General features: G+C 42.4%; 1 protein-coding gene across 4 annotated transcripts in view; it reads left to right on the top strand.

Annotated features, from left to right (window-relative positions):
• The window catches only part of LOC125460541 (interleukin-17 receptor C-like), a 91,237-nt gene that overhangs the window by 48,475 nt on the left and 25,277 nt on the right, over positions 1 to 17,485 (top strand). For all 4 annotated transcript variants that reach the window (XM_048548097.2, XM_048548095.2, XM_048548093.2 and 1 more), the window contains 7 exons: positions 3,929 to 3,950; positions 5,863 to 6,000; positions 7,664 to 7,768; positions 10,495 to 10,619; positions 13,062 to 13,173; positions 14,923 to 14,967; positions 16,331 to 16,467. In XM_048548097.2, coding sequence (XP_048404054.2) covers positions 5,892 to 6,000; positions 7,664 to 7,768; positions 10,495 to 10,619; positions 13,062 to 13,173; positions 14,923 to 14,967; positions 16,331 to 16,467 — 633 coding nt within the window. In that variant the 5' untranslated portion in view covers positions 3,929 to 3,950; positions 5,863 to 5,891. The remainder of the gene's footprint in view (positions 1 to 3,928; positions 3,951 to 5,862; positions 6,001 to 7,663; positions 7,769 to 10,494; positions 10,620 to 13,061; positions 13,174 to 14,922; positions 14,968 to 16,330; positions 16,468 to 17,485) is intronic.

Genomic DNA, 17,485 nt, shown 5'->3' with positions numbered 1-17,485 from the left:
CCCCTCAAAGAGCTACCCCGCTGCCTGTAAATCAAGACCCCGCACCTTTTGCTGCATTCTGCTCCTTCCCTGGTCCTTGGCAGCATTTCCATCTCCTGCTGTGAAACCCTCAACCCTGATCCTGAAGACTGTCACTCGCAGAGGAATAACCTGCCCATGATGCTCAGTTTGGGTTCCTCCACACCCACACAGATCCTGACCTCATTACAGACATGTTCCAAACATGGACAAATGAGTTGAACTTCAGAGGTGAGGCGATAGTAATTATCCTTAACATCAAAGCTGCGTTTCACCTGAGTATGACAGCAAGGAGCTCTAGCAAAAGATAATTGGGAGTCAAGAGGAATCCTTGCTACTGGTGGTAGTCATTTGGAGTAAAACGGAAGATAGCTGTGGTTGGTGAAGGTCAAACATCTCAGGGAATCACTGCAGTAGTTCCTCAGGGTAGTGTCCCAGGCTCAACATCAATGACTTTCCCTCCGTGCTAAAGTCAGAAGTCAGGATGCTCACCAATGGTTGCACAATGTTTAGCACCACTGGCAACTCCTCAGATACTGAAGCAGTCCGTGTTCATAAGCAGCGAGCCTTGGGCTAACAAGTGGCAAAAAGTAGCAGTAACGCCACAAATGCCAGACAGTGACTGTTTGTCTCTAATAAGAGAAAATCTAACCCCCCCCCCATTACGATTGTTGAAAACCCCACTATCAACAGCTTGAGGGTTTTTATTGATCAGTAACTAAACTAGACCTGCCATATCTGTACTATAGCTGCAAGAGCAGATTAGAGGTGAGGAATACTGCAGCAAGTAATACACTTCCTAACTCTTCAAAGCTTGTCCGCCATCTACAAGGCACAAGTTAGGAGTGAGATGGAATATTTCACATTCCCTCCACCACTGTGCAGAGTGGCGATAGTGTGTACCATCTAAAAGATACATTGGAGTCATGAGGACTGCTTTATTTGCACCTTTCCAAATCTGCATTCTCTAACATCTAGAAAGACAAGTGCAGCAAATTCAGGGGAACACCATCCACGCACCCAATTCCAGCTCCCACCCACGCCCAAAGTTACATGCTTTTCTGATTCGGAGCGATGCCATTGTTCTTTCACTGTCACTGGGTCAAATTTCTTGAACTCCCTCCTTTAACAACACTGTGGGTGCCTCTACGCCTCAAGGATGGAAGTTGATCATGAAGATGGCTCACCACCATCTAGCCAATGATGCCAACATCCCGTGAATAAATATGTGAAATCAGTGGTGGGACAAGTGTGACTATTGCAATGGTGTGGGTTGTATTTTTTTTCTGGCTGTTAACATTTTGGGGTATTGGGCAGTGGTGAGTAGAAAATTCCTGTCTGTCTCTTGAGACAATTTGAGCAGATAGACGGAGCTTCCCCTGGCCAAGGATTAAACTTGTGAGCTTAGTGCAGACTGCCCATGCATAATGACAGGCAGGTGGCATTTGCGAAATGACTAAAGAGTGACATTGATCGACTGATTTCACATGGGTGCTTGTGCATTGAATGCAGCCTTGGATATGAAACTTTGCAGCCTGTCAGATAGAAGTGTGAAGGTTTTAGTGAGTCTGGTGCCCGAAGACTGCGATCTGCTGACCACATAATCAGGATACTAGAATGAGGAGACTGAAGAGTGTGTGAGTAATGACTTAGACACTCTACATTGTTTGTAGTAACTATTGCAAATGAATTGCTGCAGATTGGAGATTTGAAGTGCAGTGACAACAGTAGAAATAAAAAACTTGAATTTCCATAAATTGTTCAGTAGGACACCACACGTAAGGCTACTGAATCCAATATGTGATGTAATGTTATGTTGTGGGTAGTACATATGCATGGATTGAGGATTGGCTAACCATTAGAAGACAGTTGGAGTAAAGATGCTTTTTTCAGGATGACAAGCCTGTAACTAGCAGAGTTGCACAAGTATCGGTGCTTTGAGCAAAGTGAATTTACTATTGTCAAGTTTGCAGATGACACAACTAGGTGGGAAGGCAAATAATGTGGATGACAAAAGGAATCCAGAGAAGGATATACCTAGTGTAGGTGAATGGGCAAAAGCTTGGTGTTTGGAATATAAAGTGGGAAATGTGAGGTGATGTACTTTAGTAAGAAGAATAAAAGAGATGAATGTTGGCTAAATGGGGAAAGACTGCAGAAAGATGCAGCACAGGAGGATTTCAGGGCCCTCCTGCATGAATCACACAAAGCTAGCAGCCAACTTCAAGGGGTAATAGGGAAGACAATTGGGCTATTGGCCTTTACTTCAAAGGGAATGGAGCATAAAAATAGGGAGATCTTGCAAAAACTAATCAAGGAACTAGTCAGACCACAGTTGGAATATGGTGAACAGTTTTGAGAGGATAATGTGAACAGGAAGGAAAGATATACTGGCATTGAAGACAGTCCAGAGAAGGTTCATAAGGAAGATATCAGGTATGGAGAGGTTGAGTGGGTTAGGCTTTTTGAAGAATGACAGGAGACCTTATTGAAAATATAATATTCTTTTGGGGCTTGAGAGGGTAGATGAGGAGAAGATGTTTGTCATTTGTGGGGAAATCTAGGGTCAGAGGATAAAATCTGAGTAAGGCTTGCCCACTTAAGACTGTGGAGAGAGGATTTTTATTTCTGTCTCTGAGGGTAGCTAATTTATGAAATTCTTACCTGCAAAAGGTTATCGTGCCAAGTCCTCAAATATATTCAAGGCCGAGATATATTTTCAATCAGTTTGGGAATCGAGGGTTGTGGGGATAAGCTGGGAAAGTGGAGTTGTTGAAAGTGATCAGATCAGTCATGGTCTCTCTTAAATGGGTGGAGCAGACTAATTGGTCCACTGTGTCTTGTGATCTCAAACTGGTACTGGGAGCAGTACTTACTGTGGCTGAAATGAAAGTTGGTAAAAGGGGGAGGTAACTAGAGAACTGCAAGAGACCACTGCGGATATAGAAATATTAATGGCTTCAGTCCAACAAAACAAATGGAGATTGAACTTGCAGCAGGTCATGTGTGACTGAGCAGATTTTGACTGCAGGAATGGGAGGTACCTAGACCACTTGGAATATGAAGAATGGCATCTCGTTCAACCAGAATGTGTCTGATAACTTCCTGCTCTACAAGTCTTCCTGCAGTTATTAGAAAACTAGTCGCGAACCAATCATCGCAGCGATGATTGCTGTAATGTTTAAAACTTTTATTCTGGATTCTTTCTGTGTTTCCAATCAATTTCATCAAATGAGTTTGCAGCTGTTTTTAATACCATTGGGTATCTGGTACATGGTGAACTGAGGCCCTGACTGTTGTAATTAGTAGGTAGCAGTCACCATGGAACTATAATCACAAAAAGGCTGGGGAGTCATTGCCAGTGCCGTGGTCCATAGTTATCCCTCGACCAATATCTCAAAAGCAGGCCATTGTTGCATTTTGGTTTATGGAAGCTCGCTGAGTGTTAATGAGCTGCAGAATAAGTGACTATACTACAAAAATACAACCTTTCGGTAAAGTGCTTTGGGACATCATGGGTGGGAAAAGATGCTATATAAATGAAAGTTCTTCTTTTCATTCTTATGGCCCCACTTTCATCCTCTTTCAGACTGAGAACCCACCCTGAAGCTGGTTGCTTGGGCTTTTGGTTATATTTCAGGCACTATCGCCACCGCAAGTTATTACCTATTCATAGACTATTGCTGTTGGAAAGGAGTAATTTTCAAACTTTGCACTTCATTTTATCACCATTTGCATCCGGAAAGGCATGCGCCATGTACTGACATTTCTGATATTTCCCATTAGATAGTGGAGCAGACACCATTTGCTTTTTATTGGCAAATTTCTCAACTAACTGGGAAGATTTAATCAAACAGTGATTGTAATAATTTTCTATTTTGAAATGTTTCTCTCTCTCATTTCTTTGCAGGCCTTTTCGTGTGAAGCCAAGTGTAAGTATAAGTCTGTAGTATCAAATAGTAATAATTTAGCTGTGAATTACATTTTGCTTTTTTATGTTACACTTGATTAATAATCAGCAAAAACCCCAGTATTCTAACAATGAGATCTGCCCACATCACAGACTCTCCCACATTAGCAGCTCAAAGGGAAATTCATATTGAGTTTTACTATGGCAATCTCCTGTTAGTTCAAATAAGCTACTGAAGTGATGACGCACCATTGTAACACACTTAGCTGCAAAGAGTAAAATCCCATCAGAAGACTTCTTTAGATCTCACATTTTATAACATAGGCAATCATGGCTGTCCAATTCACGGTCCTTGCTAGCAACTAATGTCTTGAACCTGTTCTAAAACAAAAGAAGAACAGAAAATGCTGGAGAAGCTCAGTCAATTTGGCAACATCTGTGGCGAGAGAAACAGAGTTTAACATTGAGTCCTGTAAGACTCCTCTTCAGAACTCAAACTTTGGGAATGGTGATATATATGCTGCTGACCGAGGGGAATGAGTGGAACAGATTGGGAGTACCTGGAGCAAAAGACAAAGATGATACTAATGGTGATTAAAGGGGTTAAAAATATATAAATTTGGATAAATGAGGGGATGAAAAGGGAAAAAGTCAACAAGACACAAAAAAAATGGCTGGGGGGATGAAGTGGGCGAATGTAAGAAAAATGGAGGATAGGAATCATGCTGTAAAATTGTGGAATTTAGTGTTAAGTACTGGAGGCTGTAAATTGCCTGAACATAAAATGAAGTGTTATTCCTCCAGCTTGCATTGAGCTTTACTTCAAGAGGAAATGGTACATGTACCTGGATAGATACATGAATTGGAAAGACTTAGAGGGATGTGGGCCAAATGCAGGCAAGTGTAAATAGTTTAGTTGGGGAACATCTGTATGACTTTGTCTATGCGTTTCCTTCTTGGTCTCTCTCTTGCTCAGTTACCCTCTGTATTTTACCAGTCACTACCAGATTTCCATTTCCTTTCACCCAAGAAATTTAATTCTCTTATCGTGAATAAAGGTCCCAACGGTGGAAACTCCACCCTGAGAGCTATCAGAAACCAGCAGCTGCTCATTGCCTGCTGGTTTAGTGGGACCAGTATCAGCTGTAGGCAATGCAATTGGGGAGAGACCTGGGATCACTGAGGGACCCTCACAACAAGGAAGTGAGAAGTGGGAATAGGTTGGGGTTACCCATGTGGTGACTGCTTTGCCTGTTGGTGATTTGAATATTATTAACCACCCACTTGAGGGCCTCCGCTGATGGCAAAGCAGAGACCCACGCAGCACCAATATAGTCTGATTGCCTCTCTAAATACCTCTTGGGAGTGTGCACAAAATTCCACACACACCTCTGCCTCTCTATTTACCTTCCATTGTCTTAGATTCCAACTTATCCATCATACTGTATTCCATACTGTATCCATCATACAATATTGAGCAGTTGCAGGCAAGTCTAGCTATATTCAAAGCTAAATGTAATATCTCAACTTGTCTAGTTATCCTAAGTGTACAGAACAGTTAAGAAGTATTTAGAAGTGCACTTGTGATGTCAAGGCATACAGAGCTATGGGCCAAGTGCTGGGAAATGGAATTAGCACATTTAGGTGCTTATAATTTGATTGGTACAGATTTGATGGGCCAAAGGGCCTCTTCCTGTTTTGATACCTCTATGACTCTACACCTTTGAAACTTAGTGATTTCAAAGTTCATTCTGTCGATTATGAGGCAGTCATGCTGTCATTCCTGCTGTTGTGAAATTTAATGTTTGGAATATAATGTTACCATCTAGTCTGTGTTGGCAGTTACTTTGTCTTTGCCAAGTGACCCTTGTATTTTCTGATCTATCTGCCATCCAATTATCCTTCCTTGCTGTTTTGTAACTCTTATTTAACAGACTGTGGCTGTGAAGAAATTAATGAAGATATGCCTGTGAACAGACTCCTACTGAATAACTTAACAACCTCCACCACACTCTACTGCAAAGAGAAATGTAGCCCATGTATACGTGTCCAGCTGACTGTGTCCCTGGCAGGTAAGGCTGAAGAACTAAATATTAATAATCTCAATAAAAAACAAAATAACTGCAGATGCTGTAAATCAGAGACACAAATAGAAATTCCTGGAAAAGCTCAGCAGATCTGGCAGCATCTTTGGAGAGAATCAGAGTTACAGTTTTGGGTCGCATGTCCCTTTTTCAGAACAGATTAGTAATCTCAAACTGTTCAAAAACTCAGAAGCTTCAAGGTAATGATTAATGTTTCGGAATGTGCTACTTATGAGCAATTACTGACTGACATTGACATTGAAAGTCTAAGGAAGTACTTTTAGTGGATACATTACACTCACATTTAGATTCCTTCATCAGGTACTTAAAAACATTTTGATTTAACGTAAACTATGTATTGTTTCAACACATTTATTGTACTCTCCGGTTAAAGACCAGTTGGTTAAAGGTTTATTTATCTCACCAGCAGTAACAAGTGTCCATTGCTAGGAGCCGTACCTCGTCATTAATCATCTCCCATGCTTAGCAGTGAATGAGAACCTGAGAAAAACACATTGCACTAAGAGACTGCTTGTCGTTTTAAATGTTCGGTCTCCTGCAGTCAGAAGCTAGTTCGCAAGAAAATCAATCACTACTTTTTAGAATTCAGCTGGGAAAAGGCAACGGAAATGATTTGAACTTGGTTTGTCTGAAAGAAATGGGATGGTTTTACATTGCAGGAACAAGCCATTTAGCCCAACAGGTCTGAGCCAGTGATTATGCTGTGCAGAAACCACTTCCTGTCCTTTTTTCCATCTTACCCTGTCAACATAGCTTTCCATTCCTTTCTCTCACCCGCTCACCTGTCTATTTAATTTCCCTAAAATGCATCTGCTGTAGTCACCTTGAGGTAGTAAAGATAAAATCAATGTGCAAAGCTGTGGCACCCTATTTCCAGCCAGTTGCGATTTTTCTTCTGGCCTTCCACTGGATGGACCATGCATCTAGCTGAATCCTTGTTCTATTCACAATCGTATTGGAATTGTAGTTCAGCTAATGTCTGCAAGCATACAATCCACTTTGCAGTTTCTGGTGCAGAAACAGATTACTGAGTCACTGTGAAAATGCATAAATTCTGTCAAATTTGGCCCTGATTATCAATCTTCTAGAGGAGATTAAGCACACATTCTTGCCTAGAAATTGATCTCGGAGTTCCAGTTTCTCATTCAAAAGATGGCTAGACAGGAGTCAGTTTCACCCTTAATGGCTCAATCTCACTGCACTCACATTACCCTGCAGCCCAGTGAACATAGTGTCATCTTTGGTGTGTTGGGGAAAACTCTTGCCTCAGGGTTTAACCCTCATTCCAAGTTACACATAACGTATGCTGGCAGTTCAGTGTAGTGTTGAGGGAAGTGCTGAAATGATTGTGCAAGATCGTCTTCCAGGACAAAGCAGGCCTGGCCAAATTTCCCCCCTCAAAAGCAAAAGTTCTTAACTGACCAATCAAAGCAAGTGTTGTTCCTGAAACTTAGTTAAGTGAATCAGCGCACAGCAACGTAGCAATGTTGACAGCAATTCAAAAGTTCTTTAAAATGTTTTAAATTGTGCTAGACGCACACTTACAAATGGTACACAATTGTCCTATGAATTTGTTTAAAAGAAGGTAAGAAAAGACAATGATTGTAACTTTCCCAATTTTGATCTGTAGGGGAAAGTAAATGGAATCGGTGTGGAAGTGGAAGCATGTCCAGTAAACACAATGACTCTGACTCTGAAGTAGATGAAGAAAGTGAGGATGAAGAATATAATGAAGGTAATAGTAAGTAATATCCAAGGATTATCATCTACACAAGGTGGTGGTCAGTGACCCAAAATCCAGACTTGCTATGCTTGATTTTTAACTTGGGAACCCAACACCTGGATCATTTCTGGATCCTCATCCCACACTGTGCCTGTGTCATGTAATCATTTTTTTCTACTCGTGTGGGACGTGGGTGTCACTGCCGGGCCAGTATCTATTGCCTGTCCCTAGTTGCCCTTGAGAAGGTGGTGGTGAGCTGCCTTCTTGAACTGCTGCAGTCCATCTGCTGTGGGTTGACCCATAATGCCCTTATGAAGGGAATTCCAGGATTTTGACCCAGCGACAATGAAGAAACAGTGATAGATTTCCAAGGCATGATAGTGAATGGCTTGGAGGGGAACTTGCAGGTGATGGCATTCTCATAATGTCTGCTGCCCTTGTCCTTCTAAATGGAAATGGTCGTGGGTTTGGAAGGTGCTTTTTGAGGATCTTCAGTAAATTTCTGCAGCGCATCTTATAGATTAGTACACAATACTGCTGCTGAATATTGGTGGTGGCGGGAGTGGACGTTTGTAGATGTAGTGCCAATCAAGTGGGCTGTTTTGTCCTGGATGGGATCGAGCTTCTTGATCTGCACTGATCCAGGCAAGTGAGGAGTATTCCATCACATTGATGACTTGTGCCTTGTAGATGGTGGAGAAGCTTTGAAGAGTTAGGAGGTGAGTTACTTGCCATAGTATTTCTAGCTTCTGACCTGCTGTTGTAGGCACTGTGTTTATGTGGTGAGTCCAGTTGAGTTTGTGGTCAACGGTAACCCCCAGGATGTTGATAGTTGGGGATTCAGTGGTGGTAACACTATTGAATGTCATGGGGTGGTGGTTAGATGATCTCATTGGTGATGGTCATAGCATTGAATTTGTGTGGCACGAATGTCACTTGCCACTTGACAGCCAAAACCTGGATGTTGTCCAGATCTTGCATTTGAACACAGACTGAGGACTCGTGAATGGTGCTGAACATGTCCAATTGTCAGTGAACATCCCCATTTCCGACTTTGTGATGGAGGGAAAATCGTTGAAGCAGCTGAAGATGGTTGGGGGTAAGGCACTACAATGAGGAACTCCTGCAGAGATGTTGTGGAGCCGAGATGATTGACCTCCCACAACCATGACCATGTTCCTATGTGTCAGGCATCACTCCGACCACCGGAGAGTCTGCGCCCGATACCCATTGATTCCAGTTTTGCTAGGGCTCCTTAATGCCACGCTCAGTCAAGTAGAGCCTTGATGTCAAGGGCTGTCACTCTCCCCTCACCTCTGGAATTCAGCTGTTTTGTCCATGTTTGAACTAAGGCTGTAATGATGTTGGGAGCTGAGTGGCCCTGGCGGAATCCAAACTGGGCACCACTGAGCAGATGCTGCTTGATGGCACTATTGATGTCACCTTCTATCACTTTACTGATGATCAAAAGAAGACTGATGGGGTGGGAATTGGCTGGATTGGATTTGACTTGCTTTTATGTGCACGACATGCTTGGGTAATTTTCTACATTGTTGGGTAGTTACCTGTGTTGTTACTGTACTGGAACCGCTTAGCTAGGGGAGCGGCAAGTTCTGGAGCACAAGTCTTCAGCACTATTGCTGGAATGTTGTCAGGGCCCGTAGCCTTTGCAGAGTCAGTGACTTCAACTGTTTCTTGATGTCACATAGAGTGAATCAAATTGGCTGAAGACTGGTATCAGTAATACTGGGGACCACAGGAGGCAGCTGAGATGGATCATCTACTGGGCATATCTGGCTGAAGTTTGCTGTGAAAGCATCAGCCTTGTCTTTTGCAGTGATGTACTGGGCTCTTACATTATTAAGGATGGGAGTACTTATGGATGCTCCTCCTCCAGTCAGTTGTTTTAATCGTCCACCACCATTCACGGCTGGATGTGGCAGGGCTGCAGAGCTTCGATTTGATTCGTTGTGGGAATCACTTGGCTCTGTCTATCACTTGCTGCTTTCGCTATTTGGTGTGCAAGTAGTCCTGTTTGGGGGCTTCATGAGGTTGACAATGCCCCACCAGAGTACATTTTGTGCCCTGCCATCCTTGGTCCTTCTTCCAAGTTGTTCAGCATGGAGGATGATATCTGGTAATCAGCAGGAGGTTTCCTTACTTGTGTTTAACCTGAAGCCATGAGACTTCATGGGGTCCATAGTCAATCCTGAGGGCTCTGAGAGCAACATCCTCCTGAACATATATTACTGTGCCACCACTTCTGCTGGGTCTGTCCTGCCAGTGGGACAGGACATATCCAGGGATGGTGATGGGGGTGGTGTCTGAGACACGGTAATACTCATGGAATCATACCTTACAGACAATGTCAGGCTGTTGCTCATCTAGTCTGTGAGTCAGGTCTACCAATTTTGACACAAACCCCGAGATGTTGGTGAGGAGGATTTTGCAGGGTTGACAGGGCTATTTCTGCCGTCGTCTTTTCCAGTGCGTAGGTTGATGCCAGGTGATCCATTCGGATCTCTTTCCCCGCCCAATATAATTAGGTTTCACATTGGCAGGGAATTCATGGATACAGCATTTAGCAAACCACCTTCTTCAAAAAAAAATGCCCTCCTCACACTATTTGTGCAATTTCTCTGTTGATATACTATTAGACCATATGCAGTATTGACCAGGTTGGCCTTGTGATTGTGGACATATTATTTTGGAAATAAAAAGACTTCTTTTCCTTGCAGATTTTGAGTTGATATATCTTTCCTCATATCAGCAAATTGGGGGGATAAACAGATGTGCACAGCTGAAAGTTCGATTCCATCCCACTGATCGTGAATTCAAAATATCATCAGGATCTATACCAATGGTAAGTGTGAAAGGAAGAGTTGGAAGCCACAAAATCTTGCTCACATTGCCAACAAATATGATATTAGACCAAATATGAAAGAATAGGATTTGTTAGTCAACATTGATTAATAGAACCAGATACACATCTATGCGTCACCTATCTTTTTATTCCCTGACTTCCAAGAGAGCTAGATGAACACAGCAGGCCAGGCAGCATCAGAAGAGCAGGAGGCTGACGTTTTGGGCCTGGACCCTTCCTGTTCATCCAGCTCTACACATTGTTATATCAGATTCTCCAGCAATGCAGTTCTTATTATCTCTGAAAAAAGAAGGGTCTAGGTCCAAAATGTCAGCTTTCTTGCTCCTCTGATGCTGCTTGGCCTGCTGTGTTCATCCAGCTCTGCACCTTGTTATCTCAGTTACCCCTAAACATTACTTCCAGGTGGAACAATAATTTATTCATTCCCTCTCCATTTGGTACACTGTATTCACTACTCATGATGCACCCTCCTCTGTGCTGAACATTTCCTTCCAGTCTACAAATGTGACCAGGAGCACTAGGTTGCCTGTTAATTCCATTCCTGCCACTCTCCTACTCTGACACTTCTTCCAATGAAGTTTAATGTAAGGTCAAATAAGAGCACTTCACCATTCCATTAGGTGCTTTGCAATCGTCCCAACTCAAAATCGTGTCCAAAATTTCTTACCATACCTTTCAATCTCATTGTTTTGAACTAAACTGTTGCTGATAATCCTGAATCTGTCACTTGCACCTCCTGCAGATCCATATTTTGTTTCCTTGTTTGTTCCATTAACACTTCCCACAAGCTTGCACCATCACCCCTCTTTGTAATGAATCTCTCCTAGCACCCCTACCTGTCTCATTGACCTTTTCATTTTGTTCCTTCTGCCTCCCTCTGCTCTATACTTGCCACAAACCCATTAGAGTTCTAAGCCTTCCTCAATGAAGGGTCACAGATCTGAAAATGAACTCTATTTCTCTCCAAAGATATTGTCTGGCTTGCTGAATATTCCCAAAACTTTCCCATTTTGATTTCCAAAAAATCCAATCAACATTTCTCCATACAGCACTGCTAAACTGGGGAATCCTATGGGCTGCCATCTTTCTGAAAATATAGATTCCTTATAAAACAATCCTGCATCAAGAAGCAAACAACTTGTTTTTATTTAGAAAGAAAGGTCTAGGCCTGAAACATCAGCCTTCCTGCTCTGCTGCTGCTTGGCCTGCTGTGTTCATCCAGCTCTATACTCCAGCTCGGTAGTAGATTCGCCAACTTTAGGTACATTTAAGTCGTCATTGGATAAGCATATGGACGTAAATGGAATAGTGTAGGTTAGATGGGCTTCAGATCGGTATGACAGGTCGGCACAACATCGAAGGCCGAAGGGCCTGTACTGTGCTGTAATGTTCTATGTTCTATACATTGTTAGCTCAGTGTCTTGTTATAGGGTTTATAGACACAAGGAGAAATTTTTCTCCTCAGAAAGGATTTGGAATGCATTGCCTGGTAGGCCAGTGGCTAAAGATTAAATGTAGCTTTCAAAAGGGAACTGGATAAATACTGAAGGAGTCATAATTCTCAGGGTAGAGGAGAAGAGGAGGAGTCAGGACTAAGTGGATTGATCCAGCTACCACATCTGCGGTAATTTGCTCCTATCCTAGATTCATCTGATGCGATGTTGGTGGGGCCTCCTGCTCTGCTGTACTGTCCTCTAATTATGTTGTGGGACGGGGAAAGCCTTCTCCATGGAAAGCTTTGGGCTGCTAATCTCAGCCTGAACTGGGCTTTTAAATTCTTTCATTAGTTTAGGTCAGTTTTGTATACTCAACTTTTCCAAGTGGAGGGACAGCGGCTGTATGGCACGGCAAGCAGATGTTATGTGGCAGGGTGGATGGAAATGGGATAACAGAACCATTGCTGTCAGAAGTGAGGGACACTTTGAAACTGACCTCCGGCACAGTTTCTTGTTAGAACCATGCAGCGGCTCTGCCTGGGTTGTGGTTCCGATTTTGCCCAAATATGTCAGCTCTTTCAGCTGAAAGTTGAATAAGGGGCAGGGAGACTTGCTGGAATGGGACTTTGGAGTTCTGAGGAAAAGTTACGTTCATGAATTCTGGAGTGCAAGCTTCCTCGAATACTGAATACTCTGTTGAATGGCAATGTATTATACAGAAAAACAAGCTATGAACAAAGACATAAGCATGCATTTGGTCTATCTCCTCTACTAAAGGACATGGGAAGCTTCCAGGTTTTTGGAAAGGGAACAGACCACTTTCTGTCATATATATGACACAAAGGAAATGTGCCTCAGTTACACTGTCCGCTGGGTTATAGAAAACTGAATAAGTTAACAACATTTGAGTAAAGGTGGCATTGTAACTACAATAGCCCTCCAAGAAAATATTAGTTAAAGCATTGTCCTTTACTTTTCTTAATAGGGTACCGTGGAGTTGAGATGCTTTCAGGCATACTTGAGCAGTAATGTTTTAATTAAAGCCTTCCCAAAACATGAAAACCAAAAGGATTTGCAGCAGACACATAAAGTCGAAGGTGGGTAAGCTAACAGGAGGCAGTGTTGATTCACAAAGTGTTTAAACCCTCCCCTATAGGTACAAAATTCTGCAATGGCAGAGTGGAGTCGGTTTTGAAGCAATCATTTTAATTGGGAAGGAGATTTGCTCATGCAGTCCAAGCAGTGCACTGATCAGGAGGCCCAGGATATCTGCTGGTCTGAATCCGCTGATCTTGCTTTAATTCCGTATTTCTGACCCAAATCAGAACAAAAGTTGCTCGATGACCTGTTGAAGAACCTTTTTTTAGGTGAACATCCATGCCAAGACATGAAGACATGCTGCTTTGGAGAGAGTGCAGCAAAGTTTTTTGTTTGAGAATGTTTCCAGTTATATGAACAGACTGGAGAAACTGGGAAGAGAGGGTTGAGAGAATTGATTTAGACATTCAAAATCATGACAGGTGTAGACAGAGTGGATAGGGAAAGGCTGTTCCCAATGGCTGGAAGGTGGAGAACCAAAAGGCAGTAGGGGGAGGCGATGGCCTAGTGGTATTATCACTGGGCTGTTAATCCAGAGACCGAGATAATGCTGTGGGGGCCTGGGTTTGAATCCTGCCATGGCAGATAGTGGAATTTGAATTCAATAAACATATCTGAAGTTGAGAATCTAATGATGACTCTGAATCCATTGCCGTTTATTGGGGAAAAACCCAACTGGTTCACTAATGTCCTTTTAGGGAAGGAAACTGCCATCCTTACCTGGTCTGTCCTACATGTGACTCCAGGCCCACAGCAATGTGGTTGACTCTGAACTGCTCTCAGGGCAATTAGATTAGATTAGATTCCCTACAGTGTGCAAACAGGCCCTTTGGCCCAACAAGTCCACACCGGCCCTTGGTGCATCCCACCCGGACCCATCCCCCTGTAACCCACACACCCCAGAACACTACGGGCAATTTACCATGGCCGATCCACTGAGCCTGCACATCTTTGGACTGTGGGAGGAAACCGGAGCACCCGGAGGAAACCCACGCAGGCGCAGGGAGAATGTGCAAACACCGCACAGACAGTCACCTGAGGCTGGAATTGAACCCGGGTCCCTGGTGCTGTGAGGCTGCAGTGCTAACCACTGAGCCACCGTGCAATAAATGCTGCCTAACTAGAGACTCCCTAATCCATTTAAAGAAAAAAAATATATGGTAGTGGCAAAAAGAAACAAATTTGAAAGTCACACTACACCAGGTTAATTTGAAATCTCAGGCTTTCAGAGTGCTGCTCCTCCAGAAGGTGAAGTCATCCCACCTGACAAAGGAGCAGGACTCAGAAAGCTTCCAGTTTCAAATAAACCTGTTGGACTGTAGGCTCGTGTGGTGTGACTACCGACTTTGTCCACCCCAGTCTGACACCTGCACCTCCACATTAAACAGAAACAAGGTTGACACAAAGAAAAACCTGTTTTTGCAGTGAGCAGTTAAGATCTGGAGAGTGCAGTGGAAGTCTATTCAACCGTGGCTTTCAGAAGATAGTTGTGTAAAATGCAGTTAAGATGATTTGCGGTGCTATAGGGAATAGGCTGGTCAGTGGGACTAGCTGAGTTGCTTTTCAAGGAGAGAGGCTGAATGCTTGCTTTCTATGTCCTATCCATTCCATGATTTTATGATTCTTATCACCAGCTAAAACGTTATAGTGTCTAGAAATGGTTATCCCTGTGTTGCTTCACTACTGTAAAAAGTGAATTTGTTGATATGGGATTCTTAACGAGTCTGTTGTGGTGTTTTTTTTTACAGATTGTACCTTGAAAGATTTTCTGGAGAACATAACATGGTGCAAGGGTGAGGAAACAGAGTTTGCAATATAATATTTATATACTGCTTGCACTTTTATAATCTATTATTTCTTCATGTCAATGACTTAGAAGTGGTGAAGGAAGCTCCTAAGTTGGACCGAAGGGTCTGTTTCCATGACTCTGAAATGGAGTGTGAATTGAAATTTGTGAATGATCAAATATGTGCAGGTTAGGTGAACTAGCCATGCTAAATTACCCTTAGTGTCTAGGGATATGCACACGAATGGGGCTTATCCGTTTGAACTATAGGTTTATAGGGTAGGGGTGTGGGTATGGGTGGAATGCTCTTTGGAGGGTTGTTGTGAGCTGAATGGCCTGCTTCCGGACTGTAAAGATTCTATGATTTCCAATGTTACAATGCAACAAACACCTCCATAATGCACCTCCATAATGAAACAAATATGTAGAATGACAATTTAAGTTAACAGTTCTTTCTGGTAATTGTACAAGGTAACACAACAACGCTATCTCCTATTTATATATCACCTTTTAATATTGGGAGCTAATAGAACAGGTGACCAAAAGCTTGCTCAAAGAGGTGACTTTTAAGGAGTGCCAAAAAGCAGGAGAGAGAGGCAGAGAATCAGATTGAGGCCAGTTAAAAATACAGTTACCAAAGATGAAAGTGAAGGAAATCGGGGATATTCGCATTGCAAGAATCAAAAAGATGTGGAGGAAGGAATAACAATTTTTAAAATTGTGCCAGGTAAAGCAAACTCAAGGAATTACAGTTGTGAATTTTAACAAGTTTATTTATGAAGTCTGAGTTTCTCAGCATTTTTTAAACTCTGTTGGAGCTTCAAAACATTCAAGTGTATAATCTTTCCCATGGTATCTGCAATCTTGCCTTAAAGTATGATTGGACAAGTGGACAGAATACTAGGAGCCTTCCTTGTCAATAGTTCCTCAATAGTTTGAAATAGAAATTGCTGGAAAAAGCTCAGCAGGTCTGGCAGCATCTGGCGAGAAATTGGATTTAACGTTTCGTGTTGAGTGTAGCTCTGAGGGAGGGTCAGTCAACCCAAAACATTAACTTTGATTTCTCTCCACAAATGCTGCCAGACTAGCTGAGCTTTTCTGCCAATTTCCATTTTAGTCTCTGATTTACAGAACCTGCAGTTCTTTCGGTTTTTATTCCCTCAATAGATTCTTGCTTTAAATATCCTGAAATAATGACAGAGAAGGACATTGAAATTACAATTAATTAAGCTATACAACTGAGAGACATGAATTTACACCAAACTTTCAGATGTCAGATTAGGTTTTCATTAATCTTAATGCTTCTTTGACTGGAGATAATTGTAATTTGGCTCACATAAATTTCCTCATGTCAATTTCTTGCATTACAGTTCCAAATATAAATACTACACTTGAAAACAAGACACAAATGGCTGTGATCAACATACCTGAGAATTCCTACATGTTGTTCAAGTATAATGTGACACCACTGTTTGTAAGCACCAACCCACTATTTGCTCATAAATTGGTAAGTGGTATTAGAAATTCTGTTATTAATGTGGGTGTGTAAATCTGTAAACTCTTGAAAGTTCAACACTCTTATTAAATTTCAAACCATTATCCTATAGGATCAGATTACTGTCTGTAATGTCACACATGGCTGGTTGGTACCTCTGACTAGATGTCAAAGAGTGGCACTAAGTGAGGGCTTACAGTTAGCCCACACCGAGGAAAGTAAACCAAGGTACAAGTCAGGAGATGACAAGAGAAAATATGATTTAAAAGCTGAACATATATATTTGAAGGACAAGCAGAAGCATGTGTACTGTGTTCTCTGCTGCAGCTTGGGCTGGAATAGCTGTCGGTATGGTATTCAAGCAGCCTGCTTGATTGGCACTACATCTACAAGCATTCACTCCCCCCTCCACCGATGCTTGGTAGCAGCACTGTGTTCTATCTACAAGATGCACTGCAGAAATTCATGAAAGATTCTCAGAAAGCACCTTCCAAATCCATGACCACTTCCATCTAGAAGGACAAGGGCAGCAGACATGTGGGAACACACCACCTGCAAGTTCCCCTCCAAGCCACTCACCATCCTGACTTGGAAACATATCACCATTCCTTCACTGTCCCTGGGTCAAAAGCCTGGAACTCCCTCCCTGAAGGAATTTTGGGTTAAACAACAGGAGGTGAACTGCAGCAGTTCAAGAAGGCAGCTAACTGCCACTTTGTCAAGGACAACTAGGGATAAGCAATAAATGCTGGCCCAGTCAGTGAAGCCTACATCATGCAATTGAATAAATAAATTTGGACTGATTGACTTCATTTCAAAGTGTATCCCCTGCCAGCTAATCAATCTTAATTCTGAAACACAGTGAGTGAGATTGTGTGACTGCTATTGCAGGCAACTGGGAATTTTTGGGTCCATCACTTTTTGCTTCTTTCCCCCCACCCCCTACCGTCAAAGTGTCTCCTGAAAAAATTGGAAACATATTATTCTTTCAATTTTGCAAATTGGAGTGATTAGGATTTGTTTAATCACT

The sequence above is a fragment of the Stegostoma tigrinum genome, chromosome 11 (genome assembly GCF_030684315.1).
Source record: "Stegostoma tigrinum isolate sSteTig4 chromosome 11, sSteTig4.hap1, whole genome shotgun sequence".
Classification (NCBI taxonomy): Eukaryota; Metazoa; Chordata; class Chondrichthyes; order Orectolobiformes; family Stegostomatidae; genus Stegostoma; species Stegostoma tigrinum.
Note: the sequence above shows the minus strand (reverse complement) of the source record. Positions and strands in the feature narration are given on the sequence as shown.